The 27,566-nt window shown below is 51.4% G+C and overlaps 1 protein-coding gene across 3 annotated transcripts in view; it reads left to right on the top strand.

Annotated features, from left to right (window-relative positions):
• LOC113581708 (nuclear factor of activated T-cells, cytoplasmic 1-like) overlaps window positions 1-27,337 on the top strand; it is a 51,471-nt gene extending 24,134 nt beyond the window's left edge. For 2 of the 3 annotated variants that reach the window (XM_027017030.2, XM_035528698.1), the window contains exons 7-10: window positions 2,314-2,369; window positions 4,640-4,772; window positions 10,396-10,944; window positions 26,606-27,337. In XM_027017030.2, coding sequence (XP_026872831.2) covers window positions 2,314-2,369; window positions 4,640-4,772; window positions 10,396-10,944; window positions 26,606-26,664 — 797 coding nt within the window. In that variant the 3' untranslated portion in view covers window positions 26,665-27,337. The remainder of the gene's footprint in view (window positions 1-2,313; window positions 2,370-4,639; window positions 4,773-10,395; window positions 10,945-26,605) is intronic. The other variant, XM_035528699.1, reaches the window with a different exon arrangement.
• The last annotated feature ends 229 nt before the right edge of the window (window positions 27,338-27,566 follow it).

Genomic DNA, 27,566 nt, shown 5'->3' on the forward strand with positions numbered 1-27,566 from the left:
GGTCTGGGGAGGTATGAGGAGGTGTGAGGAGGGGAGGTATGAGGAGGTATAGGGAGGTGTGAGGAGGTAGGAGGTATGGGGAGGTGTGAGGATGCATGATGAGGTACGGGGAGGTATGAGGAGGTGTGAGGAGGGGAGGTATGAGGAGGTAAGCTGAGGTATGGAGAGGTGTAAGGAGGCATGAGGAGGTATGTGGAGATAGGAGGAGGTATGAGCCTCGCACCGCTCATCTGGGGAGAGGAAAACAAAGGGCCTTGTCTGTCTGCTTCTGTTTATCTGGCAAAGCCATTCTGACTACCTGCCCTGTCAACAGGCTGCGTGTAACTTCTGTCCTTGTGGCCGAGAGACGGATGTTGGGAAGGACAGCGAAGTGAGAAAACGAGAGCAGTGACTGGAGAAAGGAGAACAGAGAGCGAGACACAACGGGAGAGAGAAGTAGAGATTAGAGAGAGACAGAAGAGAGCAGAAGCTGCAAAACGTGTTTACCCGCGGAGGGCGTGGAGATGGGCGGAGGGGGGGTTGCTCTAAGGTTTCCCCCACCGGAGGAGCTCCCGGCACGGAGGCGGCCCGAGGTTCCCTCCCTGCTCTGACCGTAACGCGAGAGGCAGGTTGCGGCCCGAGGCTTCCCCCTAGTCCCCTATCCCCCCAGCCCCCGTGAAAGCTGCTGCCCTGGCTTAAACAGAACGCCCGGGTTAGCGTCGTGTAAATGGGACCAAAAGAGAAACGTTCTGGCTCGTTTCATTTGTCCTCACCATGTTGGGAACCTTGGGGTAGTGTGCGTGTGGTTTTGTTTTTTTTAAATAGGCGTTAGGATTCTTGTCTTTCTCCATATCTGTTCATCATTTTGACACGATAGCTGAGAAAGATTTTTCTTCCACCTCCTACACACACCTAGAAACGAACACACACACACACACACACACACACACACTGCTGCTGTTAGGACAAAGCTGTGTGAGATCTTTACACTCTTTGATGAGAATAACATGTCAGTGGAAAACCATGCAATGGCTCGATTTTAGTTATGCGGTTAACATCGCATACTGACAAATAACCACATCCTGACAATTCTGTGTAGTAGTTTTTATCAGTTCTGGCAAACTCATTTATTATGGAAGAACTGATTTTTTTTTCCACATCTGGTGCAACAAATAAGATTCACACAATAAGGCTATGACAAACACATTTGTAAATACTGTAAGATGTGTTAAATATTGTATGATGTGTTAAATACAGTGTGATATGCAGGTTTATTATCAGTAATGGGGTGTGCACCAACAGAACTGGGGATACTAGAAATTTATGAAAGTATGTTTTTTGCTAAATTCATATGTGATTTATGCACATGAATGATTTACTGTTTAGTGTGTGGATAATAACGAATCAGGAAAAAAGAAAAAGGGAAAACTGCAATTCTTCAGCCTTATAGATAAGGACTTCACATTTAGCGGCTAAGAATCAAATCTCTTTCATCGATTATTTAAATATCACTTCTGACCTAAACTTTAAACATTAAATCAGCTAGCTAGCCATCCACGCTCCTGTGCGCCACACCACACGTGCTAAGCTGTGGTCTCAAAACACACACAACCGCCCTCGTTCCCAAAAAAAGAGCTGCACAAAAGAAAGCCTTTAGAGTCAGGCCGACTCGCGGCACCAGACAAGCCGTACATTTTTGCCATTTCCGTGGCCCGGAACTGATCAGTGTGGTATTTCAGGCCTGATTAAAATACTAGACTTTAAAATGACATGCTCTGTTGGTGGGTGGCTCCTTTTGAGAACGCTTTCTGTCATTGGCTGGCTCCCTACGAGAACGCTTTCTGTCATTGGCTGGCTCCCTACGAGAACCTTTTCTGTCATTGGCTGGCTCCCTATGAGAACGCTTTTTGTCATTGGCTGGCTCCGTACGAAAACGAATTCTGTCGTTGGCTGGTTCTCCTTTCCTCCTCAAGCTGAATGAAACAATGACCTCGGCATCTTACAATATGCCGAGATAATGAAAGCTATTTTAACAGGGATGACAACAGATGGATGAGTTGTGGATAAGACGATGAAGTGAAAGTGAGGAGAGACTTTATCTCGACTGCCTCAGTATGAACTGAATTACTCAAGAATACCAGGGGACAATGATTCACTGTACGATTGAGAAATGAGTTATAGATTATTACATAAAATCTGGATTGTGGGCAGCATAGCATTTTCCTGAAAGTGTGATTATTTACTAATGAGTGTATGATCACTATTTTGGGGGGGTTGTTGATTGTGTGTGTGTGTGTGTGTGTGTGTGTGTGTGTGTATATTTCATACTTTTAGATGGGCACCATGTATGGGAGACAGAAGCCAAAGTTGACAAGGACTCGATCAAGCCGGTAAGTGCATGTCCTTTTGTTTTTTGATGCAAGGTTTGGTCACACTCTTTCTTACCGCTCTCTCTCTCCTTCTCTCCATCCCTCTCTGTCTCTCTTCCTCTGTCCCCCTCTCTGTGATGTAACTTTGCTCAGTCGTTACTCTGGTGAAATGCCCCTGATTAGCTTGCGCAATGCTAAGTGACGTTTTCACCAAGCTAACCTGCAGAGACACAAATTACTGCTCATTGTGTCCTCTTTACTACTGGATATCACACACACACACACACACACACACACACACACACAGACTGAGAGAGACGACAAGAGCGGAAAGCTCCTGGCTGGCTTTTTATAGCCTTGGTGGTATTCTCCTGGTGTGTGTATGTTCCAGAAAAAAAAAGTTTTTGTTTGGGGTGTAATTGAAACAAACCATTTACACCAGCTAGAATCGGATTACCGGCGAGTATGTGTGTACGTGTGTGTGTGTGTGTGTGTGTGTGTATGTGTTTGTGTGTGTGTGTGTGTGTGTGCTAGACCTCTTTTGTGGTATTTCCAGTTTTCATCATCCTATAACGCTGCCATTGGCCCTTGTTGGGGTCCGACACAAACAGGACCCACAATGCAACTCAGTTGTCGTCACCGTTGTTTGTCAGGTGTGGTTTTTGCTCATTACAGCAATGAAACGCATTGCATCAGCTGCTAAATTAAACGTGACCCTTCCCCTCAACGCTAATTGGCCTTTAGGGCAGGTTGGTGTTAGGGCTAGACCCACACACTGGAAAATGACAGCAGGTCTGTGTTTGTGTGTGTGTGTGAGTGTGTGTGTGTGTGTGCACGTGTGCGTGCGTGTTAGATGTGTTAGGGGGGTGTAAGGTTGAAGACTCAGAGAGCCGTTTGGCTATTTAGAGCATAAACATGATTGTCTCTCTTTCTGTCTCTCCCAACGCTGTCTGCACACACACACACACACACACACACACACACGGGGTCGAGGGTGAACAGGCAGACGGACAGCGTGGCTCGTTGGCCTTGACCCGCAGACACGCTCATAGCTGAAAGAGTGTGGAGTCAGCAGGAAGTCTTTCCTCCACGACTCCGCACCCCTCCGCCCCCGTCTGCCGCGAGCCGGACACTCGCTGACGTCAACACCCCTCCACCCCCACCCCCCCAAACCCCGGTCTGTCTGGCCTGGAAAAGCAGTGAGGCGTGGGGTAGAGGGGGGATATGTCCCCCCAGGCCTGTTTTAGGGGCCGCCGGAGTCCGTTTTCTCCACACATAGCATAGCCTCCCACTCTCATCCCCTACTATTTTCTCCGAGTAAATCTATTTCTCTCTCTCTCTATCTCTCTCTCTCTCTCTATCGCTCCCTGAGTCCCTTGCTCTTCTTTCACTCCTCACCTACTCGTTCTCATATTCTGTCTGGCCCGCTCAGACCACACGTATTAGCCACACGTACAGGAGCGGAAAACACAAACAGTATTATGAGAAGGAAAAGGCCTTCAAATCAGTGGGATTCAGAGCAGAAGGTTAATCAGAAACCAGGTTAGAAGAAGAAGCCGTTTTTTGAACAAATACAGCATAGATGAGTGATTGTCTGATCATGAATAGGCAATGCGTTTTACGCTGTACCTCTAAAGACTGTTAGCCTGCTCTTTCTGTCTAGTGAACCGTGTCCTTGTGACACGTTTGGTCCGTTTGACTGGTATGTAGTCAGCGCTTTGATTTCCACTCGGACAGAGCAGTTTTCTTGGTGAGAGTTCGATAGATTAGCGATCCGTCATAAGGGGGGAGATGTTGGAGCGTTACGGTGTGAATCACACACGTTTGGCCTGCAGGTCAACTTCAGTGCTACTCACAGAACATCGTGAACTCGTGTCTGTCGGATAAAACCCGTTTGGACATTTTACACTGTGTGACGTGAGTTGCGTAAAGGGATTTTACATCTCTGATTTAATATTGAATTTCAGAAATTGATAACAATCTGTAGAATATTTTTGTATTATTTCACTGAAAGTTGTTTTTGAAATGGTGATGGAGACAATAAATCTTTTTTGGAGGACATGAGGTATGTGTACAGAGGTGTGTTGCCTCATTGGTGTGTTTGTAAGTTGCCAGCAATGTTTGTTTGATTTCGTTCACTTTCCACCAGGCTGACAGAGTTGTCGTGGTGACGGGATCTTTAAAACAGTAATTGTTTTATGGACGTATTTAAAGAGATTTAATCCAAGATCTGATGCTCCCCAGTACGCTCAGGGCTCAGTTAATGCTCCATTTTGTCTCGTGTGACGCAGACCTCCCTGGTGGTGGAGATCCCGCCGTACCGGAGCCAGCGGATAGCCAGTGCCGTGCCCGTCAGCTTCTACGTCTGCAACAGCAAGAGGAAGAGGAGTCAATACCAGTGCTTCACCTACCTTCCTCCGAGCAGTAAGCACCCCCGGCATCCCTGCTCACTTCCTGCCGTCCCAGAGACGCTCCGTGTGCTAGCAAACGTTCGCTAACCACACCTCCCCCCCATCCCCCCGGAGGCCGACACGCGTGATGCATCGCGGACCCCCTGCCGTGCCCTGGAAAGCCCTAGAACGTGCACAGGACACATGTAGCTTAGCGCCGGCGGCCCGTGACCGGCAGGCGCAGGACAGGAGGCCGTTCTGTTTGCTTTACTGCGGTGTTGCGTTTTCCTGCAGTGAGGTGTAGCGGTTAAACTGCTAGAGCCCACAGGCGGTGTTTATGTAGAGGAATTTCGCCAACACACACACACACACACACGTGGTTCCAGGCCTGCTCACGCATCTCGGCATGCCAGGACCTGAAGAGAATCTCATCACTCCCCCACGCCCACGCTCAACCTCGCATGACGGAGCAGCAGCCGTTAGAAACGCGCATCCACCCAAAACCACTAATGTGGCGGAGAATAAACTGGTACAGAGCTGGTCGGGAGCTGCTGTTTCACCTACGACGCACCATGGCATGCTGCTCCCAGCGCGGGGGAACTTTGGGCTGCGGCTTCGTCGCCGGGCGGACTGTTAACCGTTCGCCATGCCAAAAATGTGAACGGATCTGTGATTAAATACAACCAGAGGTCTCATTAGTGGAGACACTGATCAGCTGGTTTGATTAAGTTCCAGTCTGTTTATTTGAACGTCCCCCCCCAAAAAAAAACCAAAAAAAAAACCACGAATGCAAGAGGGGCTCATGTAACATGTTCAGGCTAACCAAATGCTAAACCGACCCCTGCAACCACGGCTGTTACCATGGAGACAGAGAGAACGACGCCCTTATTGAACTTCTGTGCTGTTTCTCTTGAAACAGGTTTGGTTAAATTCGCTACTGTATCCTTCTCTCCACTGCGGCAACCCAGCGTGTGTACGGAGTTATGTGTGCGGAAATATGGATCGGATTGCGTCCCTTATCAATTCAGCGGGAGCGCCAGTGCTTTGTTTTCCGATATGGGAAGATCCTGTTTTATTAGGGACAGGTTTTGATGACTCTACCTGCGACATTCCAGTCATTTCAAGGAAGTTCGGCGCTTCGGATTAGGTGTCCCATACGTGTGCGTGGAACGCAGGAGGTGCTTGACTAAGACCTCAGTACTGGTGTTTCAACACGGTGGTGGGCTAAGATGAGACTAAGAGTTGAATTTGAGATTGTAGAGTCACGGTGCCTCACTCCCCGTGTCTGTGGGGGCTTAAAACTAGGCTGTACCACACGTAGCTGAAGCCGCACATGTAAACACATACACCTCCAGCCACACACAGACACACACCCACACACACCCACAAACAGCCACAACTGTAACGTTTTTACCTTAGCATACCACAACAATGCAGCACAGCAATAAACATGTCAGGGAAACGTAGGGAAATGATAACTTGATACCTACGTTGCTTTAGTGCTTTGCCCTTTGACCTTCCCTGTGTATATAAATACACACTTAGCACCCACTTTGCTAGAGGCGACTGTTCATTAGAAATGGCCGGCTGGTGTGCCGTTAGGACCACAGCCCATCTGTCGCTGTGTGTGGTTTGTGTTGGTCATCTTTCAGGTGCCTGCAGAGACGCACATAAATAGATATTTAGCGTGTGACGCGGCCGCATGTGACTTAGCCGCGTGTGACGTAGCCGCAGCGTGGGGGAGGGAGGTGTCTTCTCGATACTTTTTTTTCTTTTTTTTTCTATTTCTTTCAAACTGAGCCTCCACGTGACCTTCCGTTGTTTTGAGAAAATGCTCTCATCAATTATCTCATGACCCAAACAGTACCAGTGTAGCTAGCAGGTCACTAGAAAGAGGTGTGTGTGTTCGTGTTCATGTTCGTGTGTGTGTGTGTGTGTGTGTGTGTGTGTGTGTGTGTGTGTGTGTGTGTGTGTGTGTGTGTGTGTAAAGGCAGGGGTTTGGTGCGGTCTCTGTCATCACTCGCTGTCTTCCGTGTGTGAGTGTGTCCTGTCTGCAGACCACTTCAAGCACAACTGTGGTCATTGATGCTTCTCAGGAAGAACATCTTGTGCACGCTGCAGTGTCTGACTACCGGAAAGAAAAATACGACAACCGCACACATACACACGAATGCAGAGGCAACAAAAAGCCACCGGCTGTGAAAAACCACCTCTAAAATTAACTCCACTTTCTTTAAAAAGAGGAAGGTTGAAACAAACATGTTGTGGTTTGTGGGAGGCAGTGAAAAGATCCCTCACTTTCCATTCATGAGCACATAAACACAAGTCTAGCAGCAACGTGCAAACGGACCTGCTTCTGACACTACTTACGACGACAGGGGGGGTTCTGGACAGCTAGACGGCGAGCTCGGCCCGCGCAAGTGGCACACTGTCCACTGACGCCGCTCGGCAAGTTTTCAGGAACTGTCATTTATCAGAGTGTGTTCATCTCCGGAGAGACGTATTGTTTGGGTCATGTAAACGTGATTTGTTTCTTATCTTGGCTGAGTGGCGTGTAGGATATGCATTATTGCTGATGCTATCTAAAGCTGTTTCTGTTGTGAGTCAGTTCCCTCACACACACACACACACACACACACACACACACACACACACACAGGCAATGACATTCTCCACTTAACTGGACTGGGGCAGATAAGTTTGATCGATGAGGGACTTTAGCAGAACCCTATTATTCCACCAGCACACGGCTGTTACTGTGCTGGTCTCTTTAGTAGTTAAACCAGTTTTTGGTTTAAGACGTTAAACCAGTTTTGTTCACTTTCCGAGCCGCAGTCTCTTCATAAGGGAAGATTTTTATAAAATGATTTTTATAAATGATAGTGAGATGTCCAGATTTAGAGAGAATATCAAAATAAAGAGCTTAGTCTGACGGCAGTAATAGGAACGTGTGTGTGTGTGTGTGTGCGTGCATGTGGTTTTCCGGATATGTCGGCGCATGTATGTGCTATGGCTGTGCCTCCCCTCTCCCCGGATGCAAGCGTCGCTTTTCCGATCGCGCTCCCAATAACCCTACGTGGTGTCCCTCCTTTGTTTTTGTTGCGTTTGAAGCTGAAACGCTCCCTCTAAGGAACACGCCCACGTGAAGCCCCTTCTCCCGAAGGATTCCTTCACAATATCAGGTTCTATGAATAACACAAATAAAAACCCCTGTACGAGGAGCTCAGAAATGAAACGGCACATCAGACGTTGCCAAAAGCTCAGTGCCGCCACCACTAGCTGCGGAATATTCCAACCACGAGTGACTTTGACCGAACCTCAGATCTCAGCTTGGCACTGTCTAACCATCCACGTGTCGCTCGTGCGTGGCGCGAGAGTGCGCGCGTTCGCAGTCCTGCAGCGCCAACGTGCCCGGGTCTGGAGACGGAGTACCTGCCAGGTTTCTGCAAGAGGACATGCTGCTCCTCAGGCTGCTCGAGTGGGACGGGACGGTCTCTCGCTGGTAGAAGGTTGGCGTGGGTATGGGGCAGTGACAGACAGAACCAACTGGTCCATACTGGCCACCAGCTGCCGGCCAGATTGTTCCTGCCATGGGGCTTGTAATTATGGCTAAGCACTCGTGACGTAATTAAGAGTCGCTTGAGTCACATGGAGACCCACTCTTTCCTCTTTGTCCCGGACATCAAAGACGCTGAGAGGCCGCACGCTGATACGTGCGTTACTGGCTTTTCTGCCAGGTTTTGTGCACGCACTTGTATGTACAAATCCACAGATCTGTTTTTGTTTTTGGTATCAAAATAATTGGGTCTACCGCACAGTTTAAATCAGCACTCACGCTGGAGACGAAGCATGACGGGCCACACGCCGTGTAGCCGCGGTAACGCCGCTGGTGCATGTCCCGTGGTGTTCCCGTTCCCCACCGGACAGGCACACTTAGAAAATATCCCCTCCAGACCAGATGACCTTTGTGTGGGAGCCCAGCGTGAGACGTAGAGAACCCAGAGCGAGAGAACGAAAGAGGCAGAGGAAAACAACGTTGGAGAAGGTAACCGTACGCAGCTGAAGGCTACGAGGAAGTGAAACCCGGCCGGGGAGGAGACCACGCCGTGAACCTTCCCGCCACACCGCACGGCAGACTCCCCGAGATCGGAGTAGGCAGGAGCGCTCAGCCGATCCCGGCCTCGGGCCCCGGATCCGCGGACCTGAGGAGAAACACGAGAGGAGGCCGGGAGAAGGAGGTGACGGCATGGAGGATTAAGGGTGTGGCTGAGGCTTATCCCATCACACAGAGGGAGGCTCTGAAACCAGATTAGAGACGGCTGAGGCTCAGATGCAGCGTAAACCTCGCCTTTGTTCAAATGAAACCACATCTTTGAACCGTGATTCTTTCGTGTGGCCGTCGGTGGGGGGGCGGGTATTTTTGAACACAGATTAGCATTATTCAGTCCAGAAATGTTCACGTTGGTCACATGTTTTAAAAGCATCATAAATATCCCGTTTGTGCTGATCGGTTTGTTTTCCAACAATGTATATTAGGCTGGCATTACAAATCCAAATGCAAATTTCCCATTTGGACTGAGGGCAAGCGGCTTGTCCTACCTAACCGGAGGGCAGCATTTTCAAGGTGCTGTAGGCGAGCCCCGGGGCTGATAGACCAGAAGCGGGAAGGCGTGGCCTCCGGGGCCCAGCAGGGAGGTGCTGGGGCTCCAGGGGCAGGGCTTTGGGAGAGGCGTGCTTCCAGGGAGCAGTGGGCGGGACACCGCGGAGACACCCGGAGCACTCCCACGCCACTTAGAACAGACGGCAATGACGTAAATGCACACCGCGCTGGGGACACACACACACACGGGCCAAGGGTGTGAAGGAGCCACGTCGTCAATGACATGCGGAGATGGTACGAAGCAAACCGTAGTCACAAAAATTACCCGGGGCTCAGGAAAAGACAGAATAGTGCCCTCACTGGTTCTTTTATTCTTAATATTTATCCCTGTTCTTCTAATGTTCTTCTCTTCTGTTTTTTGTAGTTTTAATTAAGGAGTGTAACGTTACTGTAAAATCTCCTCTTTAAAAGCCAGCTCTGGTGCGCAGGCTCAGTAGCGGCGGTGGAAAGCAAAGGGTTAACCGCGTGGTTTTCTGGGATTCCCTCTGTTATGTTTCCCTGCAGACGCAGGTCACCCGCCTGTAAGCGGCTAATCAAACTTGAATCCTTCTCTCTCCCTCTCTCCCTCTCTCCCTCAGAGTGGCAGGCCCGCCGGGTCGCGGCAGCTCCCTTTCGAATTGCTCTTTTATAGCACATTAGAGCGGCTTCTCTGTCCAAAGCAAACAGGCCTTCCCTTTATTAAACCCAGCTGCCCACTTCTCTGATGACTCATCCCTCTTTTTTTTGTCCTTTTCTTCTCCGCTTTTCCTGTTTTTTTGATAACCTCTGCTCCTTCCTGGGATCAGAGTCGGTGCAAAGTTCCAGGAGGGCGATCCCGACCCCGGCACGGTGCTTGCGTTCCTGTAACCCCGCCCGTCTTGTCCTGCCAGCCTCCCGCCTTGCCTGCACCCACGTCCACCATCTCCTCAAACCCCCCCCCCCTCACTTTCCCTCCCTCCCTCCCTCCCTCCCTCCCTCCCTCCCTCACTCACGGCCCCTATCGCCTCTTCTTTTGCAGTCCCCATGATAAAGACGGAGCCGGCGGACGACTACGAATCCCAGGGTGCCCCGAGGATGCGCTCAAACCCGTACTACGGCCAGCAGAGACTGCCTCCCACGATGCCTTTGGGCGAGGCGGAGCCCTGCGTGGTGGGAAGCTATGTCCCCTGCCCACCACGTCCCACCCCCTTGCCCTGCTCCTCTCCCGGCTCCAGCCCTAAGCTCCATGACCTTTCACCTGTCCCCTTCCCCGGCGGTGCCGCCCCCCTGCCCTTGCCCAGCTCCCCTGACCACACCTCCCTTGCGATGGCCCATCCCCAGGGTAGCCCCCACCTCGGTAGCCCCTCCTACCACCCTTTCTACCCTGGGAGCAGCCCCTCGTCCTCTCCGGCCTCCCACCCCTCCACGCCCGGCGTTGCAGCGGATAGCCCCTATCTGCCCGCCTACGGCTCCGCCCAGCCCAGAGGAAGCCCACCCACCCTGCTGTCGGAGGACAGCAGCTCCCCTGCGCTGGCCGTCACCATCAAGCAAGAGCCACAGGAGCTCGACCAGATGACTCTGGATGATGGTAGGTTACCAAGTCACTGCTGCCAGAAGCGAACACCCCTTAACCTCGCTCGCGTCCCGCGTGGTCCTTTTAGACGGACAGTCCTGCACTCTCAGGCTCCGACGTCTTCAACGCGAAACCGCGGAGAAGTTTCTAGAATGATCTCCTCCCTTGGTCCTGCCAGACCTCGAGGACTCAGATCCCAGCTTTCAACGTGTTCCCGTAGCTCCGCAAAACCCTCGTGCGATGCGACTCTTGGAAACCGCTAGACCTCTCCTGTCTGTGTGCCACCTCCGAAATTCCCCGAACGTCCCCGTGGCGCGGAGAGCTCGGACCAGTGATGAAAGTGTGATGACACAGGCCGGTTTGCCCTGGGCCTTGCAAACAGACTCTGCTCTGCCTGCTGTGTGTGGCTTGTTTACTCTGATGACTCGTTCCCACAGAGGGTTACGTTAAGGCTTGTTGCAAGCTGTTTATTTGAGCCGTGCTGGCTGCAGGTGTGTGTGTGTGCGCGCACGCGCGCACTCACACACGGGATTTACTGGCCCGCTCGGCTATAAATTAGCGTTGTGGGATTTTCGAGCCGTCTGTCCAAACATGGCAGACGCGAGGGTCAGAGGTCGGTCTGGGAGCGGCCAGCCAAAAACAGGGGCACACGCGCGGCATTCGACATGAGCCCTAATGAAGGAAGCGAAACAATGGCATGGGGCTTCCTGAGGCGACTGGCGCTCGATCGGGTTTATTTTTCCTGAATTTGATTTTGGGGGGGGGGCTGGGGACTTTTGTTTTCATTCGGGTTCCCCGCGGGGACCTCCAGCGCTGAGCTGGCGTCATCAAGGGATCCTGGGGGGTCACCGGGGTCCCCTTGCCCCTGCGCCCGCCGATACCCGTGGGGGCGCTGGGTGTTTGGCCCAGAGCCCTGCTGCCTTTCCTCTTTTAATTGCCTGCCGCCCTCGTATCCTCCCGGTCACATGCCGCCCTGAGGGCGGTCCGTGGAGCACACTGCCCTCCAGCACCGCCCGGCGAGACGTGGGGGGTTTAAAGCAGGAGTGTCGCACCCCACCCCTGGACCTCTGCCCGTGAACAGCATGCTTTTATTGCCAACGGTGAGAGGTTAGAGGTGGCTATTGTGCTCTTGAGAGAGGGAGCGTCATATGGGACTCTGTGTGTGTGTGTCTGTGTGTGTGTCTGTGTGTGTGTGTTCACGTGCATCCGTATAGCCGGCTGAGTGGGCGAGGGTATTTAAGCTCTAAGCAGAAATTGAGTTAGAGTGCAGCTTTCACTAAATCTGTCATCTCCATGCTGTTAGCCCATAAATAAACAAAGCCCAGAAACTCCAGATCATCTATTTGTCATCGGTCCTGTTAATCGCTTTAAACTCGGTCAGCTGTGACGTTTTGAACGTCAGGTCACGTCACACTCTTCAGCCAGCGTTTATCATCTTTGTCTTGTCAGTGGAAGACCAGCCTCCGTCCCCTATTTGGCAAGAAATAAAACAATAATCCCTCAGGTATCAAGTCAAATGTAATTTTTTTTGCCTGACATGCGTTTCGTTTGCGAGCAGCGAACTCGGTGCGGCACGGAGGCCGCTCTTCCGAGTCTTTTAAACGTGGCGGCGGCGTTCCACCTCGTTTCTGTCTCGGTTCTGCGCGTTCCGTGCTGTGGGCGGGTTGTGAGAAGTGACCTCGTGTCTGTCCCGCCCCCTCATCTTCTGTCACACCAGCTGTGGCTTCTGTGGCCCCGCCCCCTGGCTAGATGCATCCAGTCTGTGATTACAGTCGCATTAAGTGAGCTGTAGGAATGCGTATTGATTGGCGCGGTCCCTCCGGAGCATGCCTCCAAATATATATGAAAAAAAACAGAAAACAACCCCTCAGCCGGGGGCCGCCATCTCGCGCCCTAATGCCTGTCTAAGCGTCTGTGGTCAGCTGCTGGAGTCCTGGTAAGTGTGTGGTGGTAACTGTATCCTCCAGCTACCCTCCTCCCCGGCTCCTCCCCCAAGCTTTGAGCACTTTCAGATGACGAGCCAAGAAGCGAGACAAATAACGTCGACACGCACCCCCGCGCGCGCTCCCGAAGCCCTCCTCTCCCACCCCGGCAGGCCGCTTCGGAGAGGCAGATGAGATCAGCCGGCGGGCTGGAAGGGACCCCTCGGAGTCATGGCTCGGCTCGGGGGGCCCCTGGGCTGCGGTGGAAGTCTGACTCTGGACGCACGCCCGGGTTCTCCCAGACACCCACGCACGGGTCCGCGCCGCCCCCGACCGCCCTCAACGCAGCTGGCCGAAAGCCTCGCTCAGCCCCCGAGAAATTACTCAAGTTCTCAACGCCCGGCTACTGCGCTAACAGGGCCTCAGAGGTGGTGTGTGTGTGTGTGTGTGTGTGTGTGTCTTGGAGATTTCTATATGAACCCCTTTAAAATTCCCCAACTCTCAGCTCGGTTCCCAAACCCCCGCGTGTGCTGCTAACTGCGTGAGAGGATGCAGTGTTGTAGGACATATGTTGTCATCGCTGTTCTCGTCTTTCACTTGCTCTCTGCGGAAAACTCCGCTAACGCCGTCGGCCGCTTTAACTAAACGGAACGCTCGTCCTGTCTGGCGCTGAAGGCGGGACAGCCCAAGGTCATGACCTGAGACAATTTCAGGAACTTTCACAGTTCTTCGTGGCGTCTGCAGTAAAAAACAAAACCAAAAAAAAACCACACCACACCCTGTCTTTGGACAGGAAGCGTCTTTCTCCCAGCACCCCGTGGTAAGGTGGTGTTTGTGACGCTCGTGTGATGCAGCCGGCGATTTCCGACAGGGATCAGTCCCGGCTGCGGGACGACGCGATTTACGATGCCTGGAGCGGGAACGTGGCAGGGAGCGGGAAGGTAGGAACGCTGGCCGGGGGGAGCAGTGGGAACAGTAGCAGAGTTAGCGGGAGTTCTCGCGTCAGCCTCGCTTCGGCTGCTAGTTAGGCTGTTAGTCTGGAGCGGAGGAGACGCTATACGGGTGATCTCATGCTTTGTGTGTGTGTGTGTGTGTGAGAGAGTGTGTGTGTGTGTGTGTGTGTGTGTGTGTGTGTGTGTGTGTGTGTGTGTGTATGAGTGTGTGTGAGAGTGTGTGTGTGTGTCTGCGTGTGTGTGTGAGCACAGGGCCCTGGCATTTGTCTCTTTCCTCATTATCCCCCAGCGTTAGGGGTTGAAATCGCGGGCACTAATCCCAGCGGTGGGTTCTCCCCGGCTGGACTGTCCTCCGTACTCCAGCCCCCATTCATGGCCGTGTCTCCGGGCAGCCCCTGCTCGGCCCCCAGCCGCTCCGTTGAGTTCATGTCCTGAAGCCTGACAATGGAAGCTCTCTGGCTCTGATGGGACAACACCTTGGCCTTGTACAAACTCAGTTTATCCTGCGTCTCTGCTCCTCATCTAGTGCTGTTTTCTGTCCTGTCAGCGCTCTCTCTCTCTCTCTCTCTCTCTCTCTCTCTCTCGCTTTTCCACCTCCTCTCTCTTGCCCCCAGCCCATCCAAATAGAGCAGGGCTCTTAAATTTCAGAGGATCCCCCTGCTCTCAGTCCCATAACCTACCACCCCCACCCCACACACACACACACACACACACACACCACAACCCCCACCCCCAGTTGCCGGGGCGATTCGCGGCCTTCCTCATGGAAACTTTTACGCATGCTGGCAGGGCTCCCGGGCAGCAGGAGTCCGCGCAAAACCTCTAATGATGAAGGAGAGCGCGAGCGTGTGCGCGTCCACGCCGAAACCTGCTGAGTCGCTAACATCAACGTAGCGCCACGAGCTCGGTGCAAGGGGGTGGGTGCTGGAGCAGGCAAGCTGGTTGAGTAGTCAGGAGCGTTAATGGTCGGGGGGTGGGGGGGGTGGAGGTCACTAAAGTTCGCGGAATAGAGGGGTCTGCTCTGGGCTGAGAGCTGGTGCTCAACCGTCTGCCGGGACATGGAGACAGCCCTGCGGTTAGGATCTTGGCTTTTACCGCGCTCAACTTTGACCTCTGTGGCTGGCTGGGAGAGGGTGGAGCTAATTGAACAGGAAGCATGGAAGCGAGAGCTTGGGGGTGGGGGTGGGGGGGGGGCTTCCTTTTGGTTAAGTGCAGAGCCCGACAGGACAGGTAAAAGGGACGGGTGATTGGCTCCTTCATTATTTATGACGGGAGAGGATGTGGCGTTCCTTGTTGTTATTGCGAAGTTTTCGTATCAGGAATCCTGTTTTCCTGGCACTCTGCTGAACGATGGCTGAGAAATGGACGCGGGCTTTTGAGAACTTTTGTAATTGTTGGAAAAAATCATCTAATACGTAAACGGCGTCCTCAGAGGGCTTACGGGTGGTGAGATGACGGCGAACGAGGCCAGAATGAACCGTAAGAACAGCACATTCAGAGATTTGTAACAGCGATTGCCATCGCTGGAAACATTAAAAAAAACAAACCAATAGGGCTTTGATTAAAATTTCTGCTTTTGTTATTTTCTGCTAAGGACGTTACATCTGGAAAAGCACGGGGCGCGATTTATAACCTGAGAAAACAACAACAGGCCACTTCTACCTTGGTGTCGCTCTCTGGCCTGTGAGAAGCTTTGCTAAATATGGAAATGATGACCGTTTAAGAGTGTGTTGGACCACTGGCTGGAGGAGTGAACGTTCCTACCTGCAGTGGTCTTCCCAGTTCCAAAAAAAAGTCCCAGACTCTGCAAGAGAACTGGAGCTCTAAACAGACACCCGTCAGAAAGGTGAATTTGACTGATTGACTGATTAGTTCAGGCTCGCATGCACAGGTCAACCCGACCGTTAACAACTGTGATGTTGCATTGCATGTAATGACCACGTAATGATTTCATCGGCATCGGAGTTTTATTACTGATAGGGCTAAAAAGTCTGACACAAAAGCCCGAACAGGTACTGGATGACATTAGAAGGCTCCTTTTGGCACCGTGTCAGACATCTTCTTTCAATTGGGCCCAGGCGCTGTCCCCGTGGGAGGCGTGGTGCTCCGTCTGGCCCGCCGGGCTTCTCCGCGGCACGCGAGGCTTCTTTCCGCATCGCCGTTCATTCAGCGCCGTCCAGTTTCAGCCGTTCCGTCATTATCGCGCCCGTCACCGCCGTGGAATCCACGCGGTGCGTAAGCACGTCGCCGTCCAAGCAAATTGGGGTTTCTTCATGTCTGAACATCGAAGGCAGTGGATCGGAAACCAGATTTTCTTTCCTGAGAGGGGTGGGGGGGTGTCGGGAGGGGGGATATGGTTGTCCCAGTGTTTTTCTCTCTTTACCAGAGAGCGGTTGGAGCGGCGTGTCTGCCTCGCGTTGGCCCAAAGATCCGAGCGTATTTCTCCCCTGATGAATCCATGCTGTCGACGTTATTAAGTGCAAATGTTTGAAAGTGGTTCTGCGGAATCCGAAAAACACATGTGCGCAGGAACGCGGGGAGGCCGCTACCGTGCAGGAGGCAGACGGGCGATGTTTATGTGTGTGGTGATCGCAGCATGCGCCTTGCGTATAAGTGCCGAGGGGGTTACAGAACGGGGGCCCCGGGGCTCCTGGGTCCATTCTGAAGGTTGTGGGTTGGTGGAAGGGAGAGAAGGAAGGGGAGGGGTTTAAGCCCCGCCCGGGGAGTCGGACAGACAGCCTGCGGCTTGGCCCTAACTTGGCCCAATGAGTGTTCCGTGCCCCAGAGCTCTGCTGGTACCCACAACCCAAAGATGATGGATTCATCTGTGGTTTTCTTCACTGAGCAGAGGCTAGGCTGTACTGGGCCTTGCATCTCCCACTTCATGGGTGGTGTGTGTGTGTGTGTGTGTGTGTGTGTGTGTGTGTGTGTGTGTGTGTGTGTGTGTGTGTTTTTTTCCTTCACAAGGATTTTTCATTTTGGAACACTTTCATTCCTTTGGCATTCTCAGACAGCTTCTTAGAGTTTGTCTTTTTCCTGATACACATCTTTGCACTTAAAACCAGCGCTTTTGAAAATTATTCCCTAATCTGATGAGCAATTTTGTCTTTATCGCCAGCCATGAGCTGCAGCTGTTCGCATTTAAAATCCTGTTAAATATATTTTTATATTTTCCTAAATGCCAACTTTATTATTCAGACATCATACACATTTTTGTGCAATGCTGTGTAGTTAATTTTGGAAACTGTTGGGCATCTGCACTGAAGCCCTGACCGGTGTAGTGTTTGGGGTTACAAACGCAGGAAGCAGAAGTGGTGAAGTTTCTTTGAGGGGGTGGGGTTGGCTGCTCTTGGCTAGCCTACCTCCTTCTTGTCTCTCATTTCTCTCGGCCTGAGAGATCTGCAGCCGGAAGCTGCTGTCGCCCCCCTCGGGCGAGCAGACTGTCGCACATTCCTGCCTTCAGCCAAGCGAAGCGCATGTGGCCCAGCCGGGCTTGTTAATGTGGAGAAGTGGGGCTGAAGCTGTAGGGAGGACTCGCACGAGTATAGTGATGTGGAGACGCAGGGCTGAAGCTGTAGGGAGGATTCTCACAACTATAGTGATGTGGAGACGCAGGGCTGAAGCTGTAGGGAGGATTCTCACGAGTATAGTGATGTGGAGACGCAGGGCTGAAGCTGTAGGGAGGACTCGCACGAGTATAGTGATGTGGAGACGCAGGGCTGAAGCTGTAGGGAGGATTCTCACAACTATAGTGATGTGGAGACGCAGGGCTGAAGCTGTAGGGAGGATTCTCACGAGTATAGTGATGTGGAGACGCAGGGCTGAAGCTGTAGGGAGGACTCGCACGAGTATAGTGATGTGGAGACGCAGGGCTGAAGCTGTAGGGAGGACTTGCACGAGTATAGTGATGTGGAGACGCAGGGCTGAAGCTGTAGGGAGGACTCGCACGAGTATAGTGATGTGGAGATGCAGGGCTGAAGCTTTAGGGAGGATTCTCACGACTATAGTGATGTGGAGACGCAGGGCTGAAACTGTAGGGAGGATTCTCACGAGTATAGTGATGTGGAGACGCAGGGCTGAAGCTGTAGGGAGGATTCTCATGACTATAGTGATGTGGAAACGCAGGGCTGAAGCTGTAGTGAGGACTCGCACGAGTATAGTGATGTGGAGACGCAGGGCTGAAGCTGTAGGGAGGACTCGCACGAGTATAGTGATGTGGAGACGCAGGGCTGAAGCTGTAGGGAGGACTCGCACGAGTATAGTGATGTGGAGACGCAGGGCTGAAGCTGTAGGGAGGACTCGCACGAGTATAGTGATGTGGAGATGCAGGGCTGAAGCTTTAGGGAGGATTCTCACGACTATAGTGATGTGGAGACGCAGGGCTGAAGCTGTAGGGAGGATTCTCACGAGTATAGTGATGTGGAGACGCAGGGCTGAAGCTGTAGGGAGGATTCTCACGACTATAGTGATGTGGAGACGCAGGGCTGAAGCTGTAGTGAGGACTCGCACGAGTATAGTGATGTGGAGACGCAGGGCTGAAGCCGTAGGGAGGACTCGCACGAGTATAGTGATGTGGAGACGCAGGGCTGAAGCTGTAGGGAGGACTCGCACGAGTATAGTGATGTGGAGATGCAGGGCTGAAGCTGTAGGGAGGATTCTCACGACTATAGTGATGTGGAGACGCAGGGCTGAAGCTGTAGGGAGGATTCTCACGAGTATAGTGATGTGGAGACGCAGGGCTGAAGCTGTAGGGAGGACTCGCACGAGTATAGTGATGTGGAGACGCAGGGCTGAAGCTGTACGGAGGACTCACACGAGTATAGTGATGTGGAGACGCAGGGCTGAAGCTGTAGGGAGGATTCTCACGAGTATAGTGATGTGGAGACGCAGGGCTGAAGCTGTAGGGAGGACTCACACGAGTATAGTGATGTGGAGACATGGGGCTGAAGCTGTAGGGAGGATTCACACACGAGTTCCCTCACAGTGCTTCTCTCTGGCCTCCTTTCTCCGAACCCCCGAGGCCTGTCTAGAGAGGTGGAGTCCAGTCTCAGGATTTGGACACGACACACCTTGATCTGAGAAACTGAGAGGGGAGACACACACACACACACACACACACACACACACACACACATACACACACACAAAGCCAGGCAGGCTGACAGGAAAAAGTGAGAAGGTTGAGGAAGTCCAGCTTCTAAAGTGCTCCAGCTTCTAAAGTTCTCCTCCAGTTTCCCACAATGCCATTGTTGTTGCCTCACATTCACACAGAGGCTCAGTGTGCGCTGCTCTGTGTGTGTCCGTTAAAGCCATTTTAAAAAAACGACACCCCCCCAATAAAAGCGAGCATGCCGCTGAGAGGCCTCACGTTTAGCGGGGGATTTAGGGAGCTCCGGTTCAGTGACTTGTCATCGTGGGGCTGCTATTAACAGCGCAAGCTCGAGGCGTTCCGGCTCACTCATGAATCAGCCGTGTTTGAAATCCCAATCAGTCCTTGTGCTCGTAAAAGTGTCCACTGCACATGTGCGCGCCTTCATCTCACTTCCACTTATGTAACCAATAACTAATATGAATTACTTCAGGGCCGAATAATCCCTGACACGACTGCAGCGTCCCCGCACGAGCCGGTCCGGAACAACAGGAAGGACTTTAAAGCGTGATTTGCGTGGTTGTTCTTGAGAGAAGTGTTTTATTAGAGAACTTGGCTCGTGTGGAGCTCAGGACAGCATTAAAACACCAGAAAAACTGGGGATCACAACTCCCTCTCAGCCAGTCTGACCTCTGAGGTGTTCTGGTGAGGTTTAACCCCTTACACTTTGCTCACAGGAGGCATGTGTGCTACAGCAGCTGAATAACGTGCCTCAAGACCGACAAGGATTTTCAGAGATCAGCGCCAGGGCCGTATTTGACATCCTCGTTTGTTGCACCTACGACAAGGCCATGGGCCACTGGTGTTGTGGCGCAAGGCCGGCGGGGGCGTCTTTGTGCGTGGAGGCAATGGTGTTTATGTTGAAGCCGTGATACTTACACTGGAAGCGAAGTGCCTGCCTCTGCTAAGACGCTCAGACAGGGAGAGCACAGATCCAGAACCAGAAACCTGCATTAAATCTGCAGGTGATGAAATCGCATAGCCATAACCTGGTGAAGGTTGAGACTGACACATGATGGTGCCAGATTGATCCCTCTCTCTCCCTCTGTGTGTGTGTGTGTGTGTGTGTGTGTGTGTGTGTGTGTGTGTGTGTGTGTTTTAAAATCACAGGGTAAAATGGTGTCTGTTATTTCCGTTAGGAGTTGCAATAGGCAGGAATATGACTCACAGTTTTCATCTAAGCATGCGTGTGTGTGTGTGTGTGTGTGTGTGTGTGTGTGTGTGTGTGTGTGTGTGTGTGTGTGTGTGTGTGTGTGTGTGTAAAGGTCATAGCTCCTCACTCCCTCACGGACTCTCCCACTGTGTGATACTGAATGGGTATTTCAGAACTTCCACGTGTCGGCCCGATGGTATGAAGGGTACGGAGGAAGAGGACCAGGTAGCCTTCATCTCCCCCCATGGTCACCCTGTCACTCCCAAGTGGCGTTTTTAAACCATTCCGGGCAGCAGCAGTGAGACACTCGCCCGATCTGTAGCATTGGGGTGTGAGCACACGCGGGCCAAGCATACAGAGAGAGGGAGAGAGAGAGGGAGAGAGAGAGAGAGAGAGAGAGAGGGAGAGAGAGAGAGAGAGAGGGAGAGAGAGAGAGAGAGAGAGAGAGAGAGTGAGGGAGAGAGAGGGAGAGAGAGAGAGAGAGAGAGCGAGAGAGAGGGAGAGAAAGAGGAGGAGAGAAAGAGCGAGAGAGAGAGGGAGGGAGAGAGAGAGGGAGAGAAAGAGGAGGAGAGAAAGAGCGAGAGAGAGAGGGAGGGAGAGAGAGAGGGAGAGAAAGAGGAGGAGAGAAAGAGCGAGAGAGAGAGGGAGGGAGAGAGAGTGAACTTTGGGGAGCAAAGTGTGAAACTGAAATCGAGCCTGACACTGAACAGGTGATTTAAAGACGCACGGTATAAGCACTGATGTCATAAATCCCATTAAAAGCACGCGCAGTGCCAAAATCTCACTCGGTTTCTAGCGCGCTGGAGCGTGATTGCTTCAACATGCTCACGCTTTAGCTTGTCTTTTTTCTCTTTTTTTTTCTCCTGCCATGGTCAAGCGCGAGATGGCTATTCTCTCCCGTCTCCCCAGGTCGGCGTTCATCAAACGCACGTGCGGAGTGCGCCGCAAACCCTGGCCAAACGCGTATCGCTGTGGCCCATACGTGCCTCAAAGGTGCAGGAAACTTCCGGAGCTCGCGAGGGACGCTGTTTGTTCAGGCGAGGAGCCCCGTTAAGGTTAAATGGCCTCGAAGCGTTTGGTCACTGTCGATGATGTACAAGACTGAATGGTGGAGTCGCGGCTGCTGGCTATTAGTTGTGTAAAGGTTTTGTAAATGTGTGTGTGTGTGTGTGTGTGTGTGTGTGAGAGAGAGAAAGAGAGAGAGAGAGAGAGAGAGAGAGCTTGTACAGTGCAGCAAACTGTGAATCATTTCAGCACATCTCTGATTAGGGCACAGGAGAGCAGGTCCTAACCATGTAAACACCCCCCCCGCCCACAGACACACACCCGAGGGAGGCCTGCCAGCACACACACCCTGCTTTCCCCCGGGACAGGGAGGAAGTGAGCCAGGGAAAGGTAGGGGAGGGGCATTAGACAGGGACGCAGGGAGGGACGCACAGGGCGATAGGGAGACACACCAGGACCCGCCGATCAAAGGCAGAGAGGCTCCGATTCAGAGGCGGCCAAGCTAAACAGGAGCGGGAGGCAGCTGTTGGGATTAGATTGGCTGGCTAATTTTGGAGCTCCTGTCTTTCTAGCGTTCCCTCTATCCCATCAGCGGAGAGTCAGATTCGCACTGTGTGTGTGTGTGTGTGTGTGTGTGTGTGTGTGTGTGTGTGTGTGTGTGTGTGTGTGTGGCAGGGGTTTGTTTTTCTTTCTTTCTTGTCTGGGCTGAGCAGACTCTGCTGCCTCTTGGGTTTCCACCCTCACCCGGGCAACCGGTGGAATTGATCGGGCCCGCGGGACTGCCGAGCTCGGCGGCATGCCGCTACCAGCTCCAGGCTCGCCCAGACAGGTGTGTCCCCGCACCTGGACCCGGGAGGGTAAGGGCGGGTGCGTCTCCGTCTTCCTGCCCCACAGCGGGGTGGCGGGAACGCCCCAGTGAGGAGGGGTTTGACGAGACTCCATGCTACGAGGCCTAACGCTGCCAGTGTGGCTTCTACCCTATCTGTGTGCCTCTTTCATCTCACCGTTGTCGGTCTCCAAGCTAGACGCTTCCACGCGCGAAGCCCTGGCCCTCCCACATCACCGCCGCCTTCCTCGGAGGGCAGTAACTGCCGGCGGATGACCTTGTGGATTCCACAAAAAAAAAAAAAAAAACACGTAATTTCTACGCCGACTTTCTGGGGTGCGCACACCTCTCCTCGACCCCGGCGACGTCGACTCTGCGGGGTCAAGGCAAGAGCCATCACACCAGCTCCCGGGACCGTCCGTGCGCTGGGGTCCGGTGCGTGGGAGGCTACGCACAGCCCATTAGCGTTTCAGCTGAAAGCGAAGGCAGATTTGATATTGTGGGGAAACAATAAGTAATATGGAGCAGGAAATTCAATTGGCCTTCCCGTGCTGCATCGCATTCCGAGTTCAGCTTCCTTCGCCAAATCAATTTCACGGGCGGTTCAAATGAGGTTAGAGCGTTTCCGCGAAAGCTGCCCTTCCACTGAACATATACGATTTCAGAGCAAAACGTTGCTAGGGTATCACGACCTGACAGCAGTGCCCAAAACACGCAGTTTGACGTCTGACATTTGAGAGGACTGTTCCCATGACTGGACACGGAATTTTCTAACTAAAGAGAATGAAAATATTGACGTCAGTTTGACTCTTAATAAACACCGATGCCGACCCTAGGTGCTTTGAGGTGTGTTTCTCGGCTGGGCTGGAGAGAGAAGAGTGTTGTGTTTGTGACGATCGTAGCCGGCTGTGTCACACACACCATGACGTGGACTACTCCCACGAGGCCAAAACACTGAGTCCAACCTGGCGAATCGGTCGACCCAGCAGTCGAGCTCCTCGGAAACGGCCCACCGCCGTTTTCCCGCACCGGGGTCCGCTGTCCTGCCAAGGACACCCGGACGCAGTGGTCATCCATCCCAGCCAAATCACAAGCTCTTCCCATCGTTCCTGTCTCACCCCGCCCCCACCCTATCTCTCTCGCGCTCTCTCTCTCTCTCTCACCTCATCCCTCTGTCCCTCATCGTCTGCCTCGCCAACTCTCTCTTTCTCACGCCCGCCTGCCGTTTGTCGGACACGTCGGCCAGGACCCGTCACGGGGCCGTGAAACTTCCCGTGGCCGGGCGGCCGGCATGTCTCCGGGACTTCGCTCTCGCTCGCCTCTTCGCGTCCTCACGCCGGCCCTTGCGCCTGAGAACCTGGGAAAAGACAGGGAGAGTCCTCCCCTCCCTCACGTATTCCCAATGGTGCTCCGACAGGCTTCGGACGCGTGGCAAAGCAGACACGATGCTTGTGCCAGAGCGTGTCGGACTTCAGTGGCGTGACGTCTTTAGAAGTGTTGCTTCTTCAGGCTTACATGCTTACACAATGACCGGTTGTGGCAGCCACAGTGCTGGATGTCCATGTAGTGTGAAATCAGTTCTTTAACTTCGAACTTTTGTTCATGCACAAGCGGTGCTTCCAAAGTCATTTTCACCACGTAGATGAGACGACTGAGCGACAGAGAAGGGCGGTTACAGATCTGTGGACTCTGGTAGAGGAGGAACAGTTCCTGTTTGCTAATAGCTTGTGCTATTGTTATCATTATTAGATGATTTTCCAGGGTTTTTTTTTTTTGCCTTTTTTCATTCCATGGACCCAACAACTGATGAATTATCAGTAGTGGAAACTGAGCGGAAATGACATCAGTACTGACAGTGCATCACTGTCATGGCAGTAAAGTGACGCGGCTGCTCTGACCAGTTGGAGCAGAACCTGAATTCCTGCGCGGGGTATTTTTAGAGGGGCGAGCGTCAGTCGACAGCCTCTGCCTGGACGGGCAAGATTAAATGATGGCTTGAACGTGCGCGGGATCCATGTGCCACACCCGGAGGGGAAAGGAGGGGGATCGGTGTGTGTGTGTGTGTGTGTGTGTGTGTGTGTGTGTGTGTGTGTGTGTGTGTGTGTGTGTGTGTGTGTGTGTGTGTGTGTGTGTGTGTGTGTGTGTGTGTGTGTGTGTGTGTGTATCATGTTGGCAGTGACAGTATCACAGGCTGGGGCTCTGTAGGGTGGACGCACGTTTTAATAATGCAGACCTTCTGTGTTCTGTCACACTCGGAGATGCCCAGTCTGTAACCAGGCTTGCTTGTCTCTGTGTGTGTGTGTGTGTGTGTGTGTACCTGTGTATAGAATTTTGAGTTGGTCTGTGTGCGCATGTATATATATGTGTGTATGTGTGTGTGTGTGTGTCTGTGTGTGTGTGTGTGTGTGTGTGTGTGTGTGTGTATATGTGTGTGTGTGTGTGTTTATCTGGTTTTGTCTGCCTTTCCGATTTACTTCTTTTTCTTTTTTTCTTTTTTTTTTTGGTGCCTTTTGATCTTTTTTCCATTTCTTTCTTTTCCACAAACGATGTCCATCTCATAATCAGATATCAGTCAGTCAGCGTTCACTCCCTAAACCCGTCCAGTTCCACAGTCATCCACCGTCACCTGTAAGAAACGCTATCATGGACTTCTCATACACGGGCAGTTCAAAGCTCCTCACACACACCTGGCCGAACTTGGGCAATAAAACGTGCTACATCCTGAGATGGCTCACCTCAGAAGGAAAGCGGGACGGCTAGGAACGAGCGTGTGATCCTTGTGCCTGAAGCCTGCTTATTTTAGGAGCACCGTGAGAACGGACATATAGTTGTATCACTTATTAACATGACGGATTGTTGCATCGGATGGCATCAGGTGAACTTAGCAGGACAGGACTGCATTTGACCTGGACTGTGTGTACACAGCGTCCAGGAACACCTCCACATCCGGCCATTTTGTCTTATTTTGCCGTGACAATCATTTCTCTGTTGTTTATTTATTTTTTTTCTTTTGTCTTTTGTCTGTACTATGAACAAATGTCTTGCAAACCAAGCTGGCAGCCGTCTAGACAATATTAACGGGGTTATAATTAGCCGTGCGCGTTGCTTTGAGGTTTAACAGTTTGCAGCATCCTGTTGTGGTGGCTTCGTGAATGTCAACAGAGCTTGATTGGAGGACTTTGGACACCTCGCTGGCTTCGATCTCACTTTTTTCTCTCTGTCTTTCTCATCTTTTTTCCAGCTCTCATGCGTTCTGTATCAGTGGAAAAGCTGAGGGTTGGAAAATGGAAACTATTAGTTGATCAAGCAAAACAGAGCAGTGTTGTGGTCGCCGCGTAGGTGTGAAATTTACGGAGAAAGCCCAACCGTTACTGCGCCTGACGAGCATTAAGAGGAAGTGTGCACGCCGCTTCAGGTGCTCAGGAGGCGGGTCACACTGCCAAGGGCGAACTTTCCCCCAGCGAGGCACCCCGGTCATGTGACTGTGAGCTTTGGCTGCAGGGAGGAGCTGTAAATGCCTGCTTTGCTCCGAGCAGCACCACAGACAATACAAACACTTCCTCTAGTGTGTGTGTGTGTGTGTGTGTGTGTGTGTGTGTGTGTGTGTGTGTGTGTACTCATGCATGTTCATGAAGGTTCCTTCTTTAGCCTCTGTCTGGCTGGGGCAGTGGGAAACACACGACACACACCTGGGAACAGCCAGTCCGCCGTCATGTACACCAGTTCAGCTGATCCTCATTTCAGTAGTGGAGTGATTCTTACTATCTGTCTAACCATCTAGCTAGCTACCCATTTCTCTATCTGAGTGTTTGTTTGTTTGTTTATTTTTGCAAATCATTTTGCTACACTTATTTTGGTAATATTTTATGCACGATACAGTACGTATCTATGTTTGTAAGTTTCCCATTTACAGATGTTTAAACATGAACTTTTTGCATCAATCCATCTTATTTAACTAGAGCACGTCTGTAACTGAACCTGTAAGTCGGGACAGTAAACCACGTGCCTGAAGTACTGACACTCCTGAAGTACTGACGTTCCTGAAGGATGAAATTTGAACCAGGCTGAATATCCAGTCTGCTAATCCCCATCACGTCTATCACGTTAATGCATTTAGCATTTGCACTGCATGCGTTATCTGGTGCTTGCAAACACTCGCGCCGCAGAGGTGGTAGAGTTATATTTCAGCGATAAATCTTCATGTTTAACGCTCTTCCTGCTTTAGTCTTTTAGCAAATAACTGAGAATAGGCCATTTCTGGTGGGAGGGAGGAGGGTAGAGATGATATCTTCAGGAATCTCTGGGGGTTTTTTTTTAAACGTGTCAGGAGTGATTATTTTCTTTTATGTGAGTTTGTAACAGCAGTGCCGAACCATAAGATTATAACAGAAAACAGCCTGCATCTAGCAAATTCACATGCACGCACACACACACTAAAGTTCCACACCATGGACGTGTGTCTCACCGTGTAGGTTTTGATTCATAGGCCAGTGTCATGGTGCTGTTTGCACTATTCATGATGAAGACCAGTCATTTGTAAACATTATATTTAAAAAGAAATCTGTCAGTGCTGGCATTTCATCATTCATTATGTCACTCACTGCATCATTCATAGCTAATGATATATATTGTATTTTAAAATTCATTGGTGTAATCTTGTGTTCCCAGTGAATGAAATCATCAGGAATGACTTGTCAGGCACCGCTGGCCATAGCAGCCACTCATAGGTGACCCTCAAGATCCCTGACTGAAGAAAGGACCAAGATGTCTTCCCAGAGAAGCGCTGTTCCTCCGCCTCGCGCTCCTAGACATGGACTATTCAAACAAAACTCCAGTTGACTGAATGTTTCACATGAAAGGCCTTAAATTCCATGAGGTGTATAAAACGCACCATCATTGACTGTTTCTGGGTTTTTTTGTTTCTTTGTTATGGTTTGTTTTTTTGTGGGGAGTGGTGGGGGGGTTGTTTTAGGTGTTTTGATTTTTTTTTTTTTTGGTCTTGCCTTAAATAGAACTGCTCTTCTGTGGACCAAGACTTTGTGAAGAAATGTTCTCTTGGTGATGTGTATACTGACCAAGGCTGTTCTGGACCAAGGCTGTTGGCCAGAGTAGTGCTCAGTAGCCAAACTGTCCCGCGCAGATCACCGTGTCACTGTCCCGCAACACTGCAGTGCCTTGCTGCATGCACAAAGCAGGATGCAATCCCCTCGTTCCTACGTGCTTCTCATCAATATCTTTTCAAGTCGGTCACATGTTTGTTTACAGTAACTGCGAAAGGCTGGACGTGTGTAGGAATGTGTGAATTACCTAGACCTATGACTAGACCACGGTGTTGTTTTTTCATTTTTTAAACCATATAAAGATGTCTGTAGTGATCTTTACATAAATATGTGTGTTTGATATGCTGTGTGTGTGTGTGTGTGTGTATATATATATGTGTGTATATATATATGTATATATATATATATATATATATATATATATATATATATATATATATATATATATATATATATATATGCCTTAATTATCTGTTGTTGTTCCTAGTGCGTAGTCTGTCAGTGAGCTCTGACTACCTCTACCTCCCCGAACCATCACACCCCAGTGCCGCTGAACAATGCACATTGGG

Source organism: Electrophorus electricus, chromosome 7 (assembly GCF_013358815.1).
Source record: "Electrophorus electricus isolate fEleEle1 chromosome 7, fEleEle1.pri, whole genome shotgun sequence".
NCBI classification, from domain to species: domain Eukaryota; kingdom Metazoa; phylum Chordata; class Actinopteri; order Gymnotiformes; family Gymnotidae; genus Electrophorus; species Electrophorus electricus.